Source organism: Camellia sinensis, chromosome 15 (assembly GCF_055761805.1).
Source record: "Camellia sinensis isolate YWXY chromosome 15, ASM5576180v1, whole genome shotgun sequence".
Lineage (NCBI taxonomy): Eukaryota > Viridiplantae > Streptophyta > Magnoliopsida > Ericales > Theaceae > Camellia > Camellia sinensis.
This window is the reverse complement of record NC_138975.1, coordinates 24,858,058-24,880,527: the sequence shown is the minus strand read 5'-3', so window position 1 is coordinate 24,880,527 and position 22,470 is coordinate 24,858,058. Positions and strand designations below refer to the sequence as shown.

The 22,470-nt window shown below is 35.8% G+C and overlaps 1 protein-coding gene across 2 annotated transcripts; it reads right to left on the bottom strand.

Annotated features, from left to right (window-relative positions):
• Positions 1-2,043: 2,043 nt before the first annotated feature.
• LOC114304765 (uncharacterized) lies at positions 2,044-21,958 on the bottom strand. Of its 2 annotated transcripts, XR_003644148.2 has the most exons (7): positions 21,578-21,951; positions 16,787-17,783; positions 8,397-8,841; positions 8,019-8,256; positions 7,463-7,688; positions 4,575-4,631; positions 2,044-2,483 (listed from the first exon to the last, which is right to left on the bottom strand). XR_003644148.2 is itself a non-coding variant. In XM_028249914.2 (6 exons), the coding sequence occupies exons 2-6, from the start codon at positions 17,769-17,771 to the stop codon at positions 2,238-2,240; spliced, it is 1,971 nt and encodes a 656-aa protein (XP_028105715.1). In that variant the 5' UTR covers positions 17,772-17,783; positions 21,578-21,958; the 3' UTR covers positions 2,044-2,237. The 2 variants fall into 2 exon arrangements, 1 of the variants encoding a protein (XP_028105715.1); XM_028249914.2 differs by lacking the exon at positions 7,463-7,688 and having other exon boundaries at positions 21,578-21,958.
• Positions 21,959-22,470: the final 512 nt, after the last annotated feature.

Genomic DNA, 22,470 nt, shown 5'->3' with positions numbered 1-22,470 from the left:
CATCCTAAACAATCCCAGTAAAATATTTGATGTCTCTAACATTATTTTTTTAACAGTTCGCCAATATTTAATCCACTCCAGTAAAAATATAGATCGAGTTTTGAACTCTCTTTTTCTCCTCCAAGCCCAATCCCAGTCGCAATTACAAATAAGGTAAATTATTAATAAGTCCTATTTTTGGGACTTATTATTCATTAAATTTTATTGATAAATTTATTAGTCTTTTTTATTTTTATGAATAAATATACAATAATAAATTTATCAAACAGAACTTGTAAGTAAATAAGTTCAGTTAATGAGACTGATTGATAAGTGTCCATTTTATAAATCCAAAATGTAATCAAAATTGGATTGTTTGAATCATAAGCAATAATTAATAAAAGAAATAATATTGTTTGGGAAAAAGCTGTGAGAAAAAAAATAAAAATAAAATAATCTTTATTAATCTTTGGCTTCTCTTTGGTTTGTTTGGGAAAATGTTAGCATCTAAACTTCTGTTTAAAAAAGAAATGACTGGATACTAGTAATTTCATTTTCTTTTCTTTGTTTTTGCTCTTAACAAGTATAATAACCAAATTAAATCTTTTTGGTTGTTAACATTTTCTGTTTTTTTTTTTTCAACATTTTTATTTTAAACGCCAAAAAATGGGTCTGGTATAGTGGTTTCTGTTTTAATTTTTCAAAAAAAAAAAAAAAAAAAAAAACCCCAATAAGTGCAATATTAAAAATTAAGATTTTCCATTTTCATAAAAATTAAACCTGTCATGGTCAATATGCCGTCCCCTGGTCTTTAACTAATGGCCCCACATTAGGATAATTTAAGGGCAAATTAAAAATAAAAATAAAAATAAAAATAAAAAGGGGAAATTACAAACATACTTCTAGAGTTCTACACATTTTATTTAAATTATAAATAATTTCTGTGATTCTAGAAATTACATTATGCCCCTAAAGTCTCTAATTTCATAACAAATAAGTCATTTTATTAATAAATCATCAAGTTAATTAATAGTTTTTAATAATGTTAAAATTTTATTTAAATTAATAATTCAGATAATTTTATTACTGTATAGGTGAACAGTTAGAAATTTTAATTTTTCAATTAATTCTGTTAAATGAAAAATTCTGACAGGTAGATATTTGTAATTTTCCAAATCACAGAGGACAATTTGTATTTTAAGCAAACCTCAGGAGGTGTATTTGTAATTTACCCTAATTTTTTCAATCTAAATCATCTAACTATTTTTGTTAAGTAAAATTTATTTAAAAAATATATTTTAATCATTAAACTCAAAGAAAAATAATATTTTAGACATTTTATATATACCTACATTGAGTTTAATGATGAAAATAATCTTTTTTTCATCAGTTTTACTTTGCAAAAATAAATAAACAATTTCAATTAAAAATAAATAAAAATATTATGGTTTAAATAGACAAAAATCAAATAATTACAATTCCCTCAAAGCATTTGCAACACCTGGATGTTTGCACATCTCTCTCTCTCTCTCTCCCTCGACATTACTTTATGTTGCTCTTGGGCCTTCATCTTCAGTGATTGAAATTTTTCACAATATCTCTACTGTAGAATCATGGAAATTGAGGGAATTAATTTTGTAGGTATGTATTGAATCTCCAAAAGTTGCATTTAAATTATTAGTTATGAGTGTAAATTATCAAGTTGAGGAATTTATTGTAAAAATTTCACTACAACAGTCATGTTTGGATGGTCTCTCTTTATTCTTGAATGACAAAATTCAAAAATTTTGCTTCTCTAGCATTTGGTTGTTGAGAATGTGTGAAGAAGAATGGTTTCAATTTCAGATTTTTAACTTGCAAAAACGTAAGTATCAGACTGTATCAAGGTCATACAAACAACAGTAGGAAATGAAATACATTTTTTTATATTTATTTATTTATTTATTTTATCTATTTAACTATTCATATAAACAACCATGGCACCAAAACGAGGTTTTTTTTTTTTTTTTGGGTTGCTATTCCATGATTAAAGAGGCTATTCATATTTTTACAGCATTGTATTCGTACAACTTTGCAGCCAGGGAAAAAAAATGTTGATGAATTAATTTTCTGAGCTTCAAATTCGCACCAAAATATTGTACAGATTCAACTAAAACATTTCACTTCATGAGGCAAGATATAACTCGGTAACCAAATACTCGCAATAACCTCACAAATTCCTAACCAATAAAAGAATGGAAAATGTCTCGTAGTAGGCCTTACTTGATTCTCATGCATCTGAATAGAACCTCTGCAAATTTCTTGTACATGTGCCGCTTCAAGTACATCTTCTCTACCTTTTTCCTTCCTCTCATCCCCATTTCCTGCCTCATTGAAGGGTTTTTAAGCAAAAACTGAATCTTCTCAGAAAGAACTTGAACTCCCGGACGCCCCAGAGGATAAAGGAGACCAGTTACGTTATGCTCAACTATGTCTTTTGTGCCACCAGCATCTGTTCCAAGAACCTGTGCCGAATTTGGAAAAAAACAGTTAAAACAGTTCCATCAAATTCTGTTCATTTTTTTTTGTGTTCTACGCAACATCTAGAACAATTGGCATTGTTTAATAATCAACCAAAATAAATATTTGGTGCACTTGTCATCCCACTAAGAACATGTACTCCTATAGATTGTCAACGCACTTGACAAGTTTATATAATCCAAAATAAAGTGGCAGAATCAGATGATACAGAAATGTGTCATCCTAATTATTGATTGTTGGGTGACAATTTTCTGGTTAGAAGCCACATCAAACATGTACAACTCATGAGGAGCACTTTACAGAAATCAAAGTAATGGGACAGGAACGGTGAAAAAAACAAAGAAACATAGAGATAAAGATATGAAATTAAGAAAAAAGTAGAGTTTTTTTTATTATGTGACGGGAGATGAAAAGGCGATGAATAAAGATGAATTAAAAATTAGAATTATTTTATATTTTTCATAAGGTTTTAGTATTCCATTAGCATTCAATTAGCAATGCCCAACATGATTTTCAATCTAAGAAAATATAAACGCCTTCTTCAAATATCATATAAAATTAGAGGATCCAAATATCTAAATTGAGAAAGATGCCGCACACCCTTACCCCTGTTAGATCTGGTGGGCAAGGTACACCAGGGAAGAATCCGTGTATGTAACACAAATTACAACAAATTTTGGATGCTGAACAACCATTGTCAACACATCTTGAATTAAGTCCATATACTGGCCCATTAACTACAGGCCATTCTACATATGTGCACAAGTTACATACATGTATCATGCTGCCACCCTTCCTATGTAAGCTTAATTTTTTTTATTTATTTATTTATTTCCATCTAATTACAAAGGGTAATAATTTGTATATCTAGAACATTTTTTTTTTTTTTTTTCACATTTACGTATTGAAAACTCCTGCTGCTAATAAGAGAACTTTTTTTGATTTGTTCAGTTCATGTGCTCAAACAGCAACTACCAGCCAGGAAAAAGCAAATAATATTTACTATTGAAAGTTCAATATACCGACTTCCTAGAGGATCATTTACCATATGGTATGTGCAAATAGATAGTCTGTCAACGATCAACCCGACTAAGCCTTTTTTCCAACTACTTGGGATCAGTTACATGAATTTTGTATTGCCATTCTGTTCTAACAAGGCCCATAATCCCAGTTAAACCTCAAAATAACATGTCTTTCTCAATTGTCTCAACCCAAGTTAATTTTGGCCTCCTAGCATTATCCTTAAGAGTGGATAGTGCTACTCTTTTTTACTAGGGCATTTATGGGTCTTCGTTGTGCATGCTCAAACCATCTTAATCGATTTTCCCTCTTTGATCTTCAATAGGTGCTTCCTCTACCATTTTACGAATGCATTAACCCCTAACTCTCCTAATTCTAGTACACAACATCCTCATCTTAACTACATTCAGCGAGCTAATATGTTGTTTTTTGATTGCACAGCATTCTATACCCTAAAGCATGGTTGATTGTATAATGTCTTGTACAGTTTTACTTTTAATCTTGTGGGTATGCATTGATCACACAAAACACCTGAAGTATTCCTCCACTTAGCCCAGCTTGCCTTAAATTTATGAGTAACATCATCAACTGTATGTATGATTGAGCCGAAGTATCAAGATTTTTCACTATTTGGTATTTCTTGACCTTCAATATTGACTACCCCTTCAACAATATTGGACAAGAACTCCTAGGATAAGCAAAATATTCATTTTTGCAGGGCACATATAAAGGAAGCAAGGAAATAGTAAGGAAAAAAGTTGATGCAATAGAGCATAATTTTGATGATGAAAGCAAGGAATAGTGCTTTGCTCTTTGTTAGTTGACAGGAATTTAGGCAAATGAAAGATATCAGGGGTTACAATTGAACTCCATAATTTAATGGATGCTATTCTTTCTGTCACACGAATGCATCAAAGTGAACAGAAGATAAGCAGAGATTTTTACTCTGTGCATGCATATACATACCTTTGTTAGTCATGTGAGGACTAAACCAAAAAGATACAATGACTATTAAACATGAGGATATATAGGAAAAACTGAGTTGGTTGCCATACCGGTAGACCAAATGCCATTGCTTCAATTGTCACTCTCCCAAATGTTTCTCCAAGCCCCTGCACAACAAAATATTAATGTAATATTTGGATGGAGAAGTAAAGATCAACAGCAAATAAAATTAAATTTCAGCACAGCGTGAACTTTTCAGGGAAAAGTAAATACATTGATACATATTTCAATATTTTTAAATCTTAAGAGAATAGTTATAAACAAAGAGACTAATCCCATTAATAATAGTAGGTTTAACCTGGATGCATTAGGATGCTTCAATAAATGAACTTGTCAACTGTGTTCTATAGAATATTTACAGTGAGTTCATATTCTGTTTTACAGAATTCAACATAGATCTATTTGCTATGTATTATATCTTTATTTTTGAGGTTCGTGAAATAACTGTGCTTCAGCACATTGCTATGAATTCTTATGAATTAATTCTCTTGAATAACTCTAATCTAGTAAATAGATTTCTGCCTTTGAATTCTGTTGGACATCCAAAAGCACAATCAAATGGATTCATATTTGATAATCATGGGTTTTTCTTAGGGCCTCATGTGGTTTTGGATTAAAGTGCAATACTAATACTGTTACCAGAAGATGTAAAATGGCCTTAACACCTCTATCCCCTCAGTAATAAATATATATCCATACTTTTTAAAACCTAATTTCTAACATTTTTAACCTATTTTCTGCATGCGCGCGCACACACACACACACATATATATATATGGTGGGGAGAAGGGGTTTGCCAGGCGGATCCCAAACAAGGTTCCCAGTGCCATCATCAATTTCTCAATGTTTTTGGCACTTTCTCCTAGAGCATGTACCAGATAGGCAAGGCTAACAAGATTTGAATTCATCCCATCCCCCATCACATCAACTTGGGCATGTCTTTATAAATACTAGTGGTAGGAGATGTGCAATGCACATAAAGAGTTTCTCATAATTTTTTTAAAAAACTTTTTTAGAGGGTTTTAATGGCATGAAGTATGCAACATCATTAAATGCTATATTTTAGTTTTTATGAAATAAAATGCTATATTTTAGGTTTACATATTGTTTAAACATAGAAATTAAGCCTGAAGACTAGAAAGCCCCAACAGAGGCATAAAGACACCTGCACAGCACATGGAGAAGCAGACACCGAATTTAGTGGCAAGAAATCTACCAAGTGATTAGTGGCCGCCTAATAAGCAACTCTTGAAATTAATCTTTATAAAGCATTTCATAGTAGAGAATTCGTTTCTAGGTTACTTGAAGTTGTTGTTTTGTTTCCTTTTTAGGTAGTTAGAAAACAAGGGACGACCCACCTAGTGTGATTTGCAGGTCCTCATTTGCGGCACCACCACATAGACAATGCTACATGGTTACTCCAGAACTACCTAATAATTTTCCCTATAAGGATGATTGAGTAGGTTTGATTTGGGATTTAACAAATTGCTGATGAGTAGTTTTGGAAACCTAAAGTACAGAAAACATGGGAACCTCTTCTGTGTTTAAAGTAGTAGATAGATGTTTACATTTTATGTTTTTATTATTGTATATCTGATTTGGATTGTAGTTATTCTTTGACTTGGGTTTTTTTGTCAATCCACATATCAATATGGGGTTAAGTGTGTCATGTGTATGTATATCTATGTATGATTTTTATTATAATTATTGATATTGGTGTCCTTGAATTGGCATATCAAGATGGAGTATGTTAGTTGTAGATTTGGGCTTTTGCTAAGTTTGTCCTTTCGGATTTTTAGGGTTAGGTCTTTGGGGAAGAAGATGGCTAGGGTTAGAGTTTTGGGGAAGAAGATGAATAAAAGTGCATATTTTTCCTTTTACATTGCATTTTGACTTTGACTTCTTTTTTCTTTTATTTTTTATGCCTAATCTCAAATTAAGAACGTGTGGCACAAATTTCATCAATTGGACAGCATCACAAGGAGTGCAAAATTCTTTTGGCTATTTTTAAATGTCAAGGAGGTGAAGTGCTCTGAGGCCACATCACAAGGAGTAAAATGGATTTTGCTTTTGTTCTAATGATCCAATCAAACTTGAGGAATATGCCATTAGAACTAAAATACGAATCACTACTTGAGTTAAGATCAATTCTATTTTCACTTATATGTCAAGTTAATTTGAAAGAACAGATTAATTTATATGTCAATGTGACTAAGAGAGGAAAAAAAAAGGATACATTATTTTGAAATTGATTGTTTGAATTGGCTTGGAAGTGCCACAATACCATAATTTCGTGAGTTCTGATTGATAAGAGAAGAAAGTTGGTTAATCTGGTCCAAAAGTGAACTTTAGAAGAAGAAAACAATGTTATGAAGAACAAGATGGCTGAGTTTTTTTATTTTGACAAGTAAAGAATGAGATGGTTGAGTGTGGTAGGAGGGTGCTAAAAGAGGAACGTAGGAAAGGGAATAGATAGATATAAAGAATGTAGAAAAATGATATGGTTCACATGCCAATAAGCAAAACACAGCAACTTACAAAGCTTGGCAATTTCACTGAAAGCAGTAAGGTTTTGCAGAATATAAGGGCTAGTGACTTTCTTTTGACAGTCAAATGAGACCAACATTCTTCACACATAGCACAACACCACAAAAAAATTAAAGCTATAAAGTGTGCAAATAATTAAGCACATTGAGTTGCTTCCAGGTACCAACAAGGGAAAAGATTCATTCACCAGCAAAAATTAAAGCTACAAGGTATGCAAATTACCATGCCTTACTTGCTTGAAGGAAAAAAATTCCCATCTTTTAAAAAATAAAATAAAAAGTAAAATAAAAATATATATTCATATATATTCAATTGAATGTAGGACATGAACACCAACATCTACTCAATACACACTTTCATGATTTAAAATATGAGGGTATCTTAATTTTACCTTGGTTTGCGAGCCTAAGCGAGCCGAGCTTTAGCATATTTGGACTGGGCTCGTTTAATGAATGAGCTTGAGAATGCGGCTCGAGCTTGTTTGTTAGCTAAACAAATTGAGTTTGAATGAGCTTTACATGAGCCAAGCTCGAGTTGTTTATGAATGGCTCGGTTCATTTGCAGCCCTAATCTTAAGAAGCCTTGAATGTTTCTACTCACACAGTCTCTTAAAGAAGCTTGAAGTGGTGAAAGAAAAGGATAACATGAAAAAACAAATCATATTGCATGAAGTAATCAAATAAGACTAACTACAGCTATTTGATTCACTTGAACATCAAAATGAAGATTTGAGCTGATCTATTATATGTATGAAGATTTGAACATCAAAATGAAGATTTAAGACATGTTAGCAATTATTTGCATGACATCAAAAAATTTACGTTCCTTAGTTTTTTTACTAAATAAATTAATGGAAAATATGTGCAAGCACAAAGAAGCTTTCAGTGCAAAACTGATAACAAGTTCAAATGTCATGTTGACATTTTAAAACCATAAAGACTCATTACCTGGGAATTTATGACATAAACATCTGCCGCAGAGTAAAGTGAGGCAACACGTGTAGTTGTTGGAGTCCAGAGCACTGATTTTGATAGATTTGAATGCTGAGACAGAAAGCTGAGCATTGCTTTGACATAAAGCACCTTATTGCTTTTAGATCCAACTGAACCAATAAGAACTTTAAGAGTCTGTTCTTGCATTCCTTCACTCTCAGTCTCAGATACCAATTTTATTATTTTGTCATTGCTGTCAAACATCACAACGTCAAGGGTCATCAACACAGGTGGTGGTTGTCATGCAAGTACAAATATTTTCATTGTATATATGAAGCATGTTTTATTTTTATTTTTTTTTAAGTTAAATTATAAAAAAAACCAGAATCATACTTAGAAGATTCTTGTTCAAGCAGCATGTGTGCTGATTCAAGAAGCAAGAGCTGGCCTTTTCCAGCATTTATGCTACTCAGAGTCATCACGAGCATATCGCTATCTTTCAACCCCATCTCTTCTCTAACTGCATTTCTCAATATTCTTCTTTTCTCAAGCATCTTCTCAGTGCCAAACGATGGAGTATTTAGTGAACAAGCAATCCCTGCTACAAAAGCCAGTTCATCATTGACGGAAAGTGGAACCAGAGCAAGCTGAGAATTCAAATTGATGTTTTCTTCTGCACACCAGGCTTGCCACTGTTTAGACTGTGATTCAGAAAGAAATACAAGCATTTTCACTTGGTTGAGAATAAGTTTTGACCGATCAAAATATTCCCGTCGGTTCTCCATAATCCACCAAGCAATATGACTTGAACCAGCCGGAAAATGTGCTATATATTGTTCTGAAACCATAACAATATCATCAAGTATAAAGTCATAAAAACACAAATAAATACACACACACACAGTATTTATCAAATATAAAAATTACAAAAAAAAAAAATTTTCTATTCCAAAGTCATTTCTGGTGTCTATGACTAAAATTTGATGGAGTTAAGAAAACTATCCCCCAAATAAGGCACAATAAGAACTATGCCAGGACAGAACCACACAAAGCAAAAATATGTATTGTCAAAACTTAGTCACCAAAAGCCAGATACTGAGCCATTCATTAATGATGACAAGTTAAATACACTAGCCTAAAAGGCGAGGGGGTAGCAAAATATTCATTTTGATCTTTTAAATTATTAGTATTGAATTTAGTAAATTGATGCAAAAGTTGAAATGATTATCAAAGCCTTAGTTTTTGCTTTCGCATAAAGTTTGTTTCACTTTGTGGTAAAAGGAATAACTATTACACTCTGAAGCATGGATACAGATATAGGATTAGGATATGGTGATACAACAAAACCTTAAAAAGTAATATACGAGCATGGCCAAGAAACGTTCATAAAAAATAAAAAATAAGAAGAGAGTATAATTTTTTTATTGTGATATTCAGAAAACTCAAAAAGTGAGAACAATTTTAGGAATTTGGTATTAATTTAAGAGCTAGTAGTCAGTTGACTTTTTCATTTTTCTTTTCTTTTCTTTCTTTCTGTCTTTTTTTTTTTTGGGTAGTGGATCCTATAAAATTTCATTTTCGATATCAAACCAAAACATATTGGCATCGTGTTTTTTCCTTTCACATTTAAAAAGTGATATACAAAGGTATTGTATGCAAATTTACTTTCTTGTTTAATTGTTAAAAACCGATTTTAATATATCATTATATTTTCTTATTTATCCCTATTTTCTAAAAAGTATGGATATAGATATGGGACACAAAACACGTATGTGACAAATTAATGATACATCAATTCAATAAATTTTGAAGAAGGTAGTAGTGGGGCCTATATAATTGAGTGTGACAAATCAAAAGTTGAGACATGCTAAATCATTGTCGGTCAAATTAAGGGAGCTCTTTTTGGGATCTCAAACATTTTGCATTTGCAAAACTATTCCTTTTTCTATCTTAAAAAATATGAAAAATTATTATAATATCAATTCTATAATAGTTCGGATACATGACCTGTAACCGATAATTATCAAAATTAAGGAAAATTAATTTCAACTATCAAATATTGGTTAGATACGGATACGACTCCCTTCTAGAAGTATCCATGCTTCATTGCCTTTACATCTGGGACACTAGGGAACCTTTATGTATGAATGCACATCTTACATTTGATGATCAACCAGCAAACTCAAAGATTTTTCTGGTTCTGACTTGAGGCAGCCAAATGCATAAGCAGACCTTTAATCACTAAATTTAACCCAGCAATAGCCACATAGTTTTTTGTTACATTAATTCACCGTGTATACTCTAGGGAGTAGGGGGCCATGGCGAACTTAACTGGATAATTTTCACACCCGAGATTGATCAATTACCCCACAAGCTGCTTCCCATCATACGACTCATTCAACAAAATTTACATAGATATAATTCTCATCTGAGACTATGACACATATATAGTTTTCATCTAAGAAGCACGAACATTTCTACGGAGGAAGCATGTCACGTCTGGCACGAAACTCTTTGGACACTCCTAACGGCATGTCCGACACTTCTTCAACATGTCTTAATGAAAAAAACAAATTCATAATATCGGACACTTTAGCGTCATTTCGTAGACACTTTGACGACACTTTCTAAACTCTCTAAATAAATCCTTTATGATGAACCCTACCCCTTCATTCTTCAAAACACAACTTATGCATTCTAAATATGTTTTGATATTTTTTGTAAGACGAATACGTTATATGTAATACAATGTTCTATAACTGTTTGGCATTATTTAGAATGTTGTTGTGATATACATGTAGGTTTCTGAAGAATTTCTATATATTAAATTGTGTGTTTGGTTTACAAAGAGTGCATCAATTATATAACCCTAATCTATGACAGAAAAAGGAAATACAAAGAAAAGGAAATTGCCTAATTCCTAATATACAATATATACAATATATATTCTTACACCCCTACTCAAACTCAAGGTGTTTTAGCAGAAAACACTAAGAGTTTGCTAAGAAGAAACTGAAACCGAGCGGTAGGGTGAGTCTTAGTGAAGAAGTCCGCAAGTTGCAAAGCTGAGGAGACAAAAGAAAGTGAGATAGAGCCAGAGTGAAGATGTTGTCGGACAAAGTGACAATCAATCTCAATGTGTTTCGTCCGTTCATGAAAGACAGTATTGTGAGCAACCTGAATAGCACTGCGGTTGTCACAATAGAGGGAGGTCGGAGATGACTAAGGTACACCTAAATCAGAGAGAAGACAACGAAGCCAAACAAGCTCAGCAGTAGCATGAGCCATAGCACGGTACTCAGCTTCGGCAATAGAGCGAGTAACAACAGTTTGTTTCTTGCTTTTCCAAGAGATCAAGGAATCGCCAAGAAACATACAGAAACCAGAGGTGGACTTGCGATCAGTAACATCACCAGCCCAATCAGAATCAGCATAGGCCACCAAGTCTAAAGAGAAAGTAGATGACAATAGCAAGCCCTGAAAGATGGTACCCCGGAGATAGCGAAGAATACGAACCAAAGCAGCCCAATGAGTAGAGCGAGAAGCAGAAACGAACTAACTAACCACATGAACAGCATAAGCAAGATCAGGACGAGTGACAGTCAAATAAACTAAACAACCCATCAGCTCGCGATTGACCGTGGGATCATCCAGAGGGACACCATTAGTAGAGTTGAGCTTCACATTAAGCTCAATAGGTGTATCAAAAACCTTAGTATCAGTAAGACCGGCACGGTGAATAACCTCATTAGCATACTTGGCCTGAGACAAAAAATAGCCTTTTCGAGAAGAGGCAACCTCAATACCAAGAAAATACCGTAATGGACCCAGATCGTTCATTTCGAAGGTGCGGAAGAGATGTTGCTTGATCTCAGAGATAGCAGAAAGGTCAGAACCAGTGATCATATCATCCACATAAAGTAAGAGAGCAACAAAACCAGCCGAGGTATATCTGAGAAACAAAGCAGAAGAATGAAATCCAAGCTCGGTAATGGCAGTCTGAAAGCGATCATACCAAGCACGAGGAGACTGCATCAAACCATACAGAGCACACCGAAGACGACAAACCTTCCCAGAAGAGTAGAGAAGACCAGAGGGAGGACGCATGTAGACCTCTTCAATGAGTTACCAGTTAAAAAAAGCATTCTTAACATCCATCTGATAGAGAGGCCAATGTCGAACAGCAGCAACAGAAATCAAGATACGAACAATAGTCATCTTGGCAATAGGGGCAAAGGTCTCCTTATAATCAATACCATACTCCTGTGAGAAACCCTTAGCAACCAAGCGAGTTTTGTAGCACTCGAGAGAACTATCAGAATGAGTCTCGACTTTATAGATCCATTTGCAACCAACCAGATTCTTGCCAGCAGGCAAAGGAACCAACTCCCAAGTGTTAGTCTTCTGTAAGGCAAACAACTCATCCTCCATAGCTTGAACCCAATTAGGATCCTGACAAGCCTCCTTGTAAGACTGGGGTTCTGAAAAAGAGTGAATAGCAGTCAAAAAAGTACGATAGGAAGCAGAAAAACATGTATTAGACCAACCCAACCTGTTTGGAGGATGACGCTCACGAAGAGGATAGCGGTGTGCAGCAGGATCAGAGTTGTCAGAAGCAGAAGGAGCAGCAACAGGAGTAGAGACAACTGGTAGTGGAGAGACAACTGGTGGTGGAGAGACAACTGGTGGTAGGTGAGCCTTGCGACGAGAATAGACCAACAACGAAGGGAAAGAAACAGCCGAAGGAGAAGAAGGAGCCATAGGTGACATAGACGGAGAAGTAGGAATGACTTTAGGAGGAACAGTGGTGATATACTCATCTGATGGGACCTCAGAAAGAAATGGGTCAATGTGAACCAAATCCTCTTTGGAAACGGGAGCAGTGAGAGGGGGAAGCTGAAAGTAAGACAGACGTTCGAGAAAGGCAACATGACGGGAGACATAGAGGTGACGAGAGTCAGGGTCGTAACAGCGGTAGCCTTTCTGAGTAAGACTGTAACCCAAAAAGACACACAAGACAGACCGGACACTAAGTTTGGTTCGATCCTTACGGCGAAGGAGGACAAAATAAGCAGACCCAAAGACACGCAAGAGGGAATAATTGGGAGGTTGGGAATACAGAGCCTTATAAGGGGATTGACCAGAGAGTAGGGGAGTCGACATACGATTAAGGAGGAAAGCGGCGGTAAGAACTACCTCACCCCAAAATGGTGCCGGAACAAAGGCAGAGAGGAGTGATCAAGCTGTCTCAAGGAGATGACGATGTTTACGCTCAACACGACCATTTTGGACAGGAGTATCAGCACAAGAGGTTTGGTGAATGGTGCCCAATTTTGCTAAATACTCACAGAATTCAGTTTTAAAATATTTCCCACCCAAGTCAGATCGGAGTATTTTAATTGTAGCCCCAAACTGTGTAGTGATCATAGATTGAAAGGTACAATATATCTGGTAGAAGTCAGATTTATGAGCCATAAGATAAACCCATGTATAGCGGGTACAATCATCAACAAATGATACATAGTACGCAGAACCCCCTTTAGTGAGAACAGGAGAAGGGCCCCAGACATCAGTATGGACAAGAGAAAAAGGGAAAGCAGAAATAGAAGTACTGTTATTAAAAGGTAATGCTGTCATTTTAGCAAGTTTACATCCTCGACACTCATTAATTTGACTAGGAGAAACTTTACCTAATAATCCTGACTGAGCTAAAGACCGCAAGCATCAACAGACAAATGACCTAAACGAGAATGCCATAAATAAAACTGACTCAACTGAAAATCTAACTGAAAAGATGAAAGGGCAATGGGGAGGTAGATAGAGGAAGATGTAGGCTTTCCACCACATAAAGATCTCTAACTCTACGACCGGTCCCAATCTGCTTCTTGGACACCCGATCCTGCACACAACAGACAGAAGAAGAAAAGATAACATCAAAACTAGAAGCATCAAGCTGACTAATAGAAAGCAAGCTAACAGACAGTTGAGGAACATAAAGAACAGAGGGAATAGTAACAGCAGACAAGGCAGAGGGTAAAACAGGCCCAGTAGATGGGACAGATATACCAAACCCATTAGCAGTATTAATAGTAATAGGAACGGGAGGAGGAATACAGTTTTGGAGTAAAGAAAGGTGGGAAGTCATATGATGAGAGGCACCAGAATCAAAAAGCTAGATAGAAGAGGAATACCTGAAAAGGACCCAAGCAAACCTAAATGAAGAGAGGTGAGAGCAGAGGAAGATGATTGAGAGGTAGACCAGAGATGCTGAAGCTGGGCAATCTGGGCACTTAAGAAAGCCAAGTCAGGATCAGAAGCCGGAGTAGATGCAGTATAAGCAGCAGGAGGGCGAAAAGTACTCGGAGTAGGACCTCGGAATTGTGGCTGAGACGGCTGAGCAGACTGACGGCTCTTCTTGGGACAGTTGTACTTCCAATGACCCTTTTGATAGCAGAAAGCACACTCATCTGATCCTAAGGGCCCCTTTTTGGGCTTGGCAGAAGATTGAGGCTGAGAAGCAGATGGAGTTGCCAATAGGGGTGGCTGTGCTAAGAAGACTGAAGGAGACACGGTCTGACTGGCCATCTTGAGACGGGTTTCTTCGGAAAGAAGCTCACGAACAATAGCATCCACAGAAGGAAGAGGAGAACAGTGAAGGATGCCACCACGGATAGCCTCGTACTGAGGAGAGAGAGCCGTTAAGAATTGCACCAAACGACCCTCCTCCCTAAATTGCACATAAGCATCGAGAGCTGTAAGACGAGGAGGTTCCATAAGAGCAAGTTGATCCTAGAGACCCGTCATCTCAACATAAAAATCCTGAATAGATTTATCCCTCTGACGAGCATTCTAAATAGCGAACTCCAACTCATAGCGTTTGGCAAAGTTGGACTGCTGATAGACACTGAGTAAATACGCCCACACCTCCTTTGCCGTGGAATATAACATCATGCCAATGCGATCTTCCACAGAATTATGGAACCAAGTCAGAATCTGGGCATTATTAGAATCCCAAGCATCACATGCAGCCTCATATCCCAATTTCTTGGATTCAGATGGACAAGGGACTGAACCAGAAACATAACTCCACTTTTTACGGCCGACGAGAAAAATTTTCATAACACTGGCCCAATATGTGTAATTGGAACCAGTTAGACGACAACTAATGGCATGACTTTTGTCTTCAGACATGATGAGAACTCAGAAGGGTCAGATTGTAAATACCAGAAAATCTCGGGGTCAGAATGAAACAACCAGCAAACCAAGAATACTTAGCAAGCACACCACAAAAGCTGAGAACCAAATCCAAAGTTGAACTAGAGAGCAAACCCAAAGACGAGGGCCAGAGGTGGTTCGCGACTTGTCTAAGACAGAGTACAGTAGCAATCGTGAACCAGAAACAAAAATCGCGAGTCTGATGATGGTCAGAATTAGATCGCGACAGTCGCGATGAAGAAGACAGAGATGTGAAATCTCGGGTCGCACAACGATTGTGACTTCTGTTAGGGTTTTCAGAGCTAGAAACCAGATGGGTTGACCACGAAGGAGAGCCAGAGAGAGAAAACGAGCTGTGGGGAGCCAATGACTAGATGGGTCGAACCGTTGGATGGGTGTGACTACCAAATAGCACAAACAGAGAAGAAATCCAGATGGGTTGACTAAGACAAGGCATAATCACGAACAAGGGAGCAATGGAGACGGCTCTAGGGTTTCGGATCAGAGAACAGCTCTGATACCATGTAAGTTTCTGAAGAATTTCTGTATATTAAATTGTGTGTTTGGTTTACAAAGAGTGCATCAATTATATAGCCCTAATCTATGACAGAAAAAGAAAATACAAAGAAAAGGAAATTGCCTAATTCCTAATATACAATATATACAAGATATATTCTCACAATACAATGGGTTATTTATGTTATTGTTTTGCATTATGGAAGCGACTCTTTGGTCTTTGTGATGTACAGTGGGTTGCTCCGCGGGAGTGTACGCATATGCTGATAGTTTTCTACAGCGGGTTTGGAAGCAGTAGGAAAGCCAAAACATTGTGGTCTTGCATTGTTTTTGCTATTTTCTGGATCATTTGGTTGGAAAGAAATGATAAGATTTTTAATGAGAAAGAAGCAGGAGAAGGAACTTTTGTGGGAAAGGGCGAGACATCTGGCATTAGTTTAGGCTTGTGTGTCTCCCCCTTTCAAGGACATACCCTGTTTTTGATTTCTAGGGATTAGGCCGCTGTTTGCCATACTTAGTGGTTGATTGTTTTATGTTTATGTTTTAGTTTTCGTTTCTTCGGTTTTTAGCTTTGATTTCTTGACTTTGTACGAGAACTTCTTGTCCTCCATTTGTTTTCACCTTTTGTTTCAATAAAGTCATTTGTTGTTGTTCCAAAAAAAAAAAAAAAATTTGATATCTTGCTGTTTAAGTTACACTTTTTAATGTAAAAGATGTGTTATGTTACCTAATTTTTAGTATGTTTGAATAAATTATTCATATATATAACAGGACATGTAATAAATTTGTAAAAATATAAAATTTTAACGTTCCAAGCGTGTCATGCCTTGTATTTTTTTGAAAATCAACATGTCGGTGTCATGTCATGTTGTGTGTACGTGTACGTGTCCGTGTCCGTGTCCGTGTTGCTTAGGTTTTCATAATAACTCAGGTCATGCAGTTTGTTCAGGGAATGGAAGCCATAAGAAGCAAACAAGTTAACATTGAAGAATAATTTAATCACCTTTAACTCTAATGAACACTATTAGCATACTGTTGGAAAAAGCTCTCACCGATCCATGATGAACAGACTGCTGATCCTGCAATGACAAGATCTGCCTTCATCGCAGTTTTGAAGCTGAGATTTGATCTATCATCAAGTATCTTGATCCTTCTCCTAACAAGCTCTGGCATCAATCCACCCTTTTTGCTGACAACTACAGCAGAAACTGTGGCCCCACAGCTCAAAAGCTCTGTTGCCAACTCCATCATCGAAAGTGGAGCTCCAGTCATCGAAAGCTCATGGAATATCAACAAAAACTTCCTCGACCAAACACGTCGTGCAAACTCTGCCCTCCTGTCACAGGATCCTGATCGCTTCTCAGGACTCCATTCCAAAATTCTATCCTCTGTTGAGCCAAACGGACCAACAAGCAATCCATAAGAAGTATTTCGCTTAGGGATTTCCGGTTCTTGCTCCTCAATCTCAGTGGCCTTGACATCTGCTGTTGCTTTCTGCTTGCCATGTGTCTTACTACGTGAACCACGTCCTGATCTCTTACTCTTCTTCTTTACAATTCTACGAGATGGAACAACATTCTCCTTTTTTGCTAAAACCACATCTATATTCTTCGAAGTGGACTGGTTTTTATCATTTCCAGTTTTAACTTCCAAAGAGGTGTCATTTGCAATCATGCCCCGACTGTGAATCTCTTCAGAGTCAGAATTTCCATCATTTGGTTTGCTTCCACGGCCAAAAAAACCTTCCTTCCTCTCCCCATGTGCCCACCTGGACTGCACGTAGAATCCAGCATAAGCCCAAAGAGTGATTAACAACAACCAAAGCACTAAACGGTTACTCCGAAACCACTGAGCGCTACTTCCACTACTTCTGCCTTCTCTTCGAGGAGTCCGGCTAGAGTTCAATCTTCGAAAAGGAGGAGAACCCCTGGGAGTCGATTTTCCTGACAAAGTGATCTTCAAGTTGCCGCTTGTCCTCAATGACGATGGTCTCACTACATTTCCTAGCAAATCTCCTCTGTTATCACCTTCTTCCATTAGTCACTTCAACTACAGGATAAAACAAATAATTCATTTGTCACTGTTTCTACATTATGCACTAGTCAAAATCAGTCATTAAACTCTAATCAAGGCCGGTTTTATATAAAGCCAACAATACCTTTTCTTTTAGGCCCCTAATTTGGGAAGGCCGCCAATCTTTTACAGGAATAGTTTAGGCCCGTAAAATTTATATCTTATTTTTGTGTGTGGCTAAAGAAGGCACTACAACTTAATAAACAAAGCCCAAAAACATCGAAGTTCCTTAAAAGTCAAAAGGAGTCAACTTGTGCCACAACAACAAAAACAAAAAATAAAAACAGAATCTACATTACACATCATGGAGAGATTCATGCCCCAATAAAAAAGCTATGGATAAAAAAGACCTTGAAGGCCCCTACTATTTCATTTATTTTCCATCTATGAACAATTTCAAATGTACAAAGATGTTTTTAGCTTCCTATTTAATTCCACAAAATTAAAATCATTTGGACATAAAAATCTTACTTAAGATCAACCAAATTAGAAATGGATTAGCTATACTATCAATTGCAAAGGGATTTGTTAGCAAAACTTGAGTATAAACATTTAATTAGTAATTTTACATCCTAAAAAACTGGAAAAAATAATTTTAAATAAAACATTCCACAACAATATTAAAAAAAATTAAAACGACTAAGGGTGTCTTTAGGGGATACTGTGTCTAGAGCGCAGGGGGCTTTTGTAAAAAGAAGACAAAATTTAGATGTTGCCTTAGTGGCAAATGAAGTTGTGGAGGATTATAGGAGTTCAGGGAGTGTGGGTCTTATTTTTAAGATAGATTTTGAAAAGGCATATGACCATGTGGATTGGCAGTTTTTGAATTTTGTAATGGACAAGAAAGGATATGGTGAACGGTGGAGATCTTGGATTAGGGGTTGTTTGTCAACTTGCAATATGTCAGTCATAGTTAATGATAAACAAGGGGAATGCTTTAGGGTTTCGCGGGGGCTTCGACAAGGGGACCCACTCTCGCCCTTTCTTTTTATCTTGGTGGCTGATGTATTGGGCAGGATGGTCGATAGAGCTAAAGAAACAGGTCTTTTTGAGGGATTGGAGGTGGGGAGGGATAGAGTTAGTGTAACTCATTTACAATATGCGGATGATACTATATTTTTTTCTTCAGGGGATGAAAATCAGCTAGTTAATCTTTATTCGGTTTTGAGGATTTTTGGGCTGCTTTCGGGGCTCAAGATTAATTTAGGAAAAAGTAGCGTGGTGGGAATTAATATGCAGTAAGATCAACTTCAGAATAGGGCGTCTCTTTTAGGATGTGGTATAGAGGCACTTCCGTTTAAGTATTTAGGTCTTCCATTGGGGGGTAATCCTAGGAGTGAAATTTTTTCGTCTCCGATGGTAGAAAAGATTGGCAAGAGATTGGAAGGATGGAGTAAGGCTTTATTATCACGAAGGGGGAGATACATTTTGGTTAAGACTGTTTTGAGTGGAATTCCTATTTATTATTTATCTCTGTTTAAGGTTCCGGTTAAGGTGGCAAGGTCAATAGAAAAGTTGATGCGGGATTTTCTTTGGGAGGGTAAGGATGAGGGGAAAAAAGATCACTTGGTGAATTGGGAGATGGTGTCGTTACCTAAGGAGAAGGGGGGTTTGGCTATAGGTAATATTGTGGCTAGGAACTTGGCCCTTCTTGGCAAGTGGTTATGGAGATTTCTACTTGAGATTAATTCACTATGGCATTCGGTTATAAAAAGCAAATATGGGATTCAAGACAATGGTGGGGATTCACGAGTGGGGTTGAGGGGTAGCTGTCGTGCTCCTTGGAAGTCAATTTCTCAAATTTTCACATGTTGGTCCCGACATGTTTCTGTAAGGGTGGGCAATGGGGAAATTGTTCGGTTTTGGGAGGATGTTTGGATGGATCAATCTTCTTTTGCTGCCGATTTCCCGCATCTATATCGAGTGGCTCGTTCCCATAATTCTTCAATTGCTTCCATGGCTTACTCACTTTTGGCTCCAATCTCCTGGAATTTTGATTTTTCTAGAAATCTTAATGATAGGGAGGCTTCGCAGTTGATTTCTTTATTATCCAGAATTGATCATTTTTCTTTATCTCCTCTTTTGGAGGATAAGAGGGTTTGGGCTCTTCATTCGTCCGGAATATTTTCTTGTAAGTCTTTTTTTAATTTCATCATTGGTCATCCTCAAGCTCCGCAGTTTCCCTTTTGCAAAAGAGTTTGGAACGCTTGTGCTCCCTTAAAGGTAAAGGTGTTCATGTAGGCCTTGGTTCATAGAGGCATTTTGACAAATGATACATTGCAGAAAAGGAGACCTAATCGTGTTCTAAATCCTCAGTGGTGCATTTTGGGTTGTAAGAACGGGGAGTCCGTGGATCATTTATTCTTGCATTGTCCAATAGCTTTAAATTTATGGCATAGATTGTTTTCTTTGGGAAATGTTACGCGGGTTGCCCCAAAAGGGAGTGCGCATATGTTTCTAGTTGATTTTCGCACATTTGGAGGATCAAAGAGAGCCAAAATTCTATGGTCTTGTGCCGTCTTCACAATTTTTTGGGTTTTATGGATGGAGCGAAATCAGAGGTTGTTTGAAGAGAAGTTTCGGGAGGTGGGCTGTTTGTGGGATCATGTTTGTCACTTATCTTCTTTTTGGACATCAGTGAACTCATTATTTAAGGGAGTTCCACTTTTTTTGTTAGCTAGAGACGGGGTGGCAGTGTGTGCTATGTAGACTTTTACCCGTGTTTAGCTTGTTACGGGTTATTTTTGTGTTTGTATTCTCATTGTCCTATTGTAAGAGAATGCCTTATCCTCTTTTTCTTTTTTGTTTTATCAATAAAGCTTTTGTTGTTGATCCCAAAAAAAAAAAAAAACGATATTAAAAAAAATTAAAATGCCTCATTTTAAGTTTGCAGCATTTGGGCCTTGAATCTAATTGTTGTTGGATTAGCATTATGATCGCTGCAAAAGTTTTGGTACAACAACATATCCTCAATTTTTCCACTTCCTTTATTATAAAACAAAAAAATATGCCCTGTTTGGTTACTAAGAAAACACAAGAATTCAAACTTCTAGCTGATACTTGAAAAAAACTCAGTTTCTCTAACTTGTTGCCTTGCTTTCTCTAATTTTTTTGGTTTTAATTTAATGAATTTTTTAAACACTTTTATCAATTTTCTTTACGTTTTAGATCCATATAATCTAGATACACTTAAAAATATAAAATTTGTACGAAATTTTTTTAAAAAAAATCATTGAATACAACAAGATAAAAAAATATAAAACTGTTTTTGAGAATTGCAAACCAAACAGAGTGTTTTCTCTGCTTTCTCATCAACCAAACTGTGATACTTGAAAAAAAAAAAAAAAAAAAAAAAAAAAAAACTCAGTTTCTCTAATTTGTTGCCTTGTTTTCCCTAATTTTTCTGGTTTTAATGAATTTTTTAAACACTTTAATCAATATATATATATATATATATATTTTTTTACTTTTTAGATCCACATAATCTAGACACACTTAAAAATAAAAAATTTGTACAAAATTTTTTTAAAAATTCATTGAATACAACAAAATACAAAAATATAAAAGTGTTATTAAGAACTCCAAACAAACAGATTGTTTTCTCTGCTTTCTTATCAATCAAACTGAAGTTTAAATCAGTAGATATTGAAGAATAACTATTTGTCAATAACAGGGAAGACATATATAGAAGGTAAAGCACAATAAATGATAAATTAAATGCTCAAATCAAGGAATAGTAAGAATTTGAAAATCAAGCCCTAAAAACTTACTAGATTTACTGAATGATTGGTGCAAAGGAAAGTTCAGCTTCAGCAGAAGCAAACTGAGATGCGGATCTCACATGAATCGCTTGAAGCTGCTAGTTCGAGATCATCAGAGTTGAGTTTGATAGCGAACAATGCTCTACATATCTCTTCAAACGAAGAAGAGAGAGAGAGAGAGAGAGAGAGAAAATGCTGAGAGAGGGTCTTGTGGGAGTGATGTCTGAAATCAGTGAAGAATGGTCGCACGTGTAACGAATTCAACTCGTGTGAGCTGCTTTGAACAATGGTTTTTAATACAGTGGTGATACAAATCACTAAAATTGTAACACTAATCCCAACTTTATGAGTTGATAGTGCAAGAAAAAAAAAAAATTGTCAAATTATCATATTAATAGTGAGGTCTACGTAGTGATGTTAAATTAGTGGTCGAATCAATTTTTTTTTTTTTTTTTAGGACAATGATGATAATGATAATGATTGTGATGGAGGTACATGATTGGTTTTTAATCAGACAGCTGTGAAGGAGAGGACCAATCTCCTCACTTGAGGAAATTAATTTCATTGAAGGGATTATACTCTGGCTAATTCTAAAGATAATGTGATTTAGCAGAACCGTTTGTATTTTACATTTTGCTAGAATACTTTTATATTTATTAAAAAGAAATGTAATTTGAGATATTCATTCTATTTTCGAAAGAATAATGTTTTAGAACACTAAATTGGAAGCTCTATAGCATCACTAATGATGTGGCACAGTGGTCCCCACCAAAGTGATATGATGTTTTGGCTTGAGTTTTTTTTTTTTTTTTTTTAAAGCTCATTAGAATTATTAGTGGTCCAAAAATTAGTGGGATGAATTACCACTCTTTTTAAAATGATGAGGAGTAGAAAATTATTTA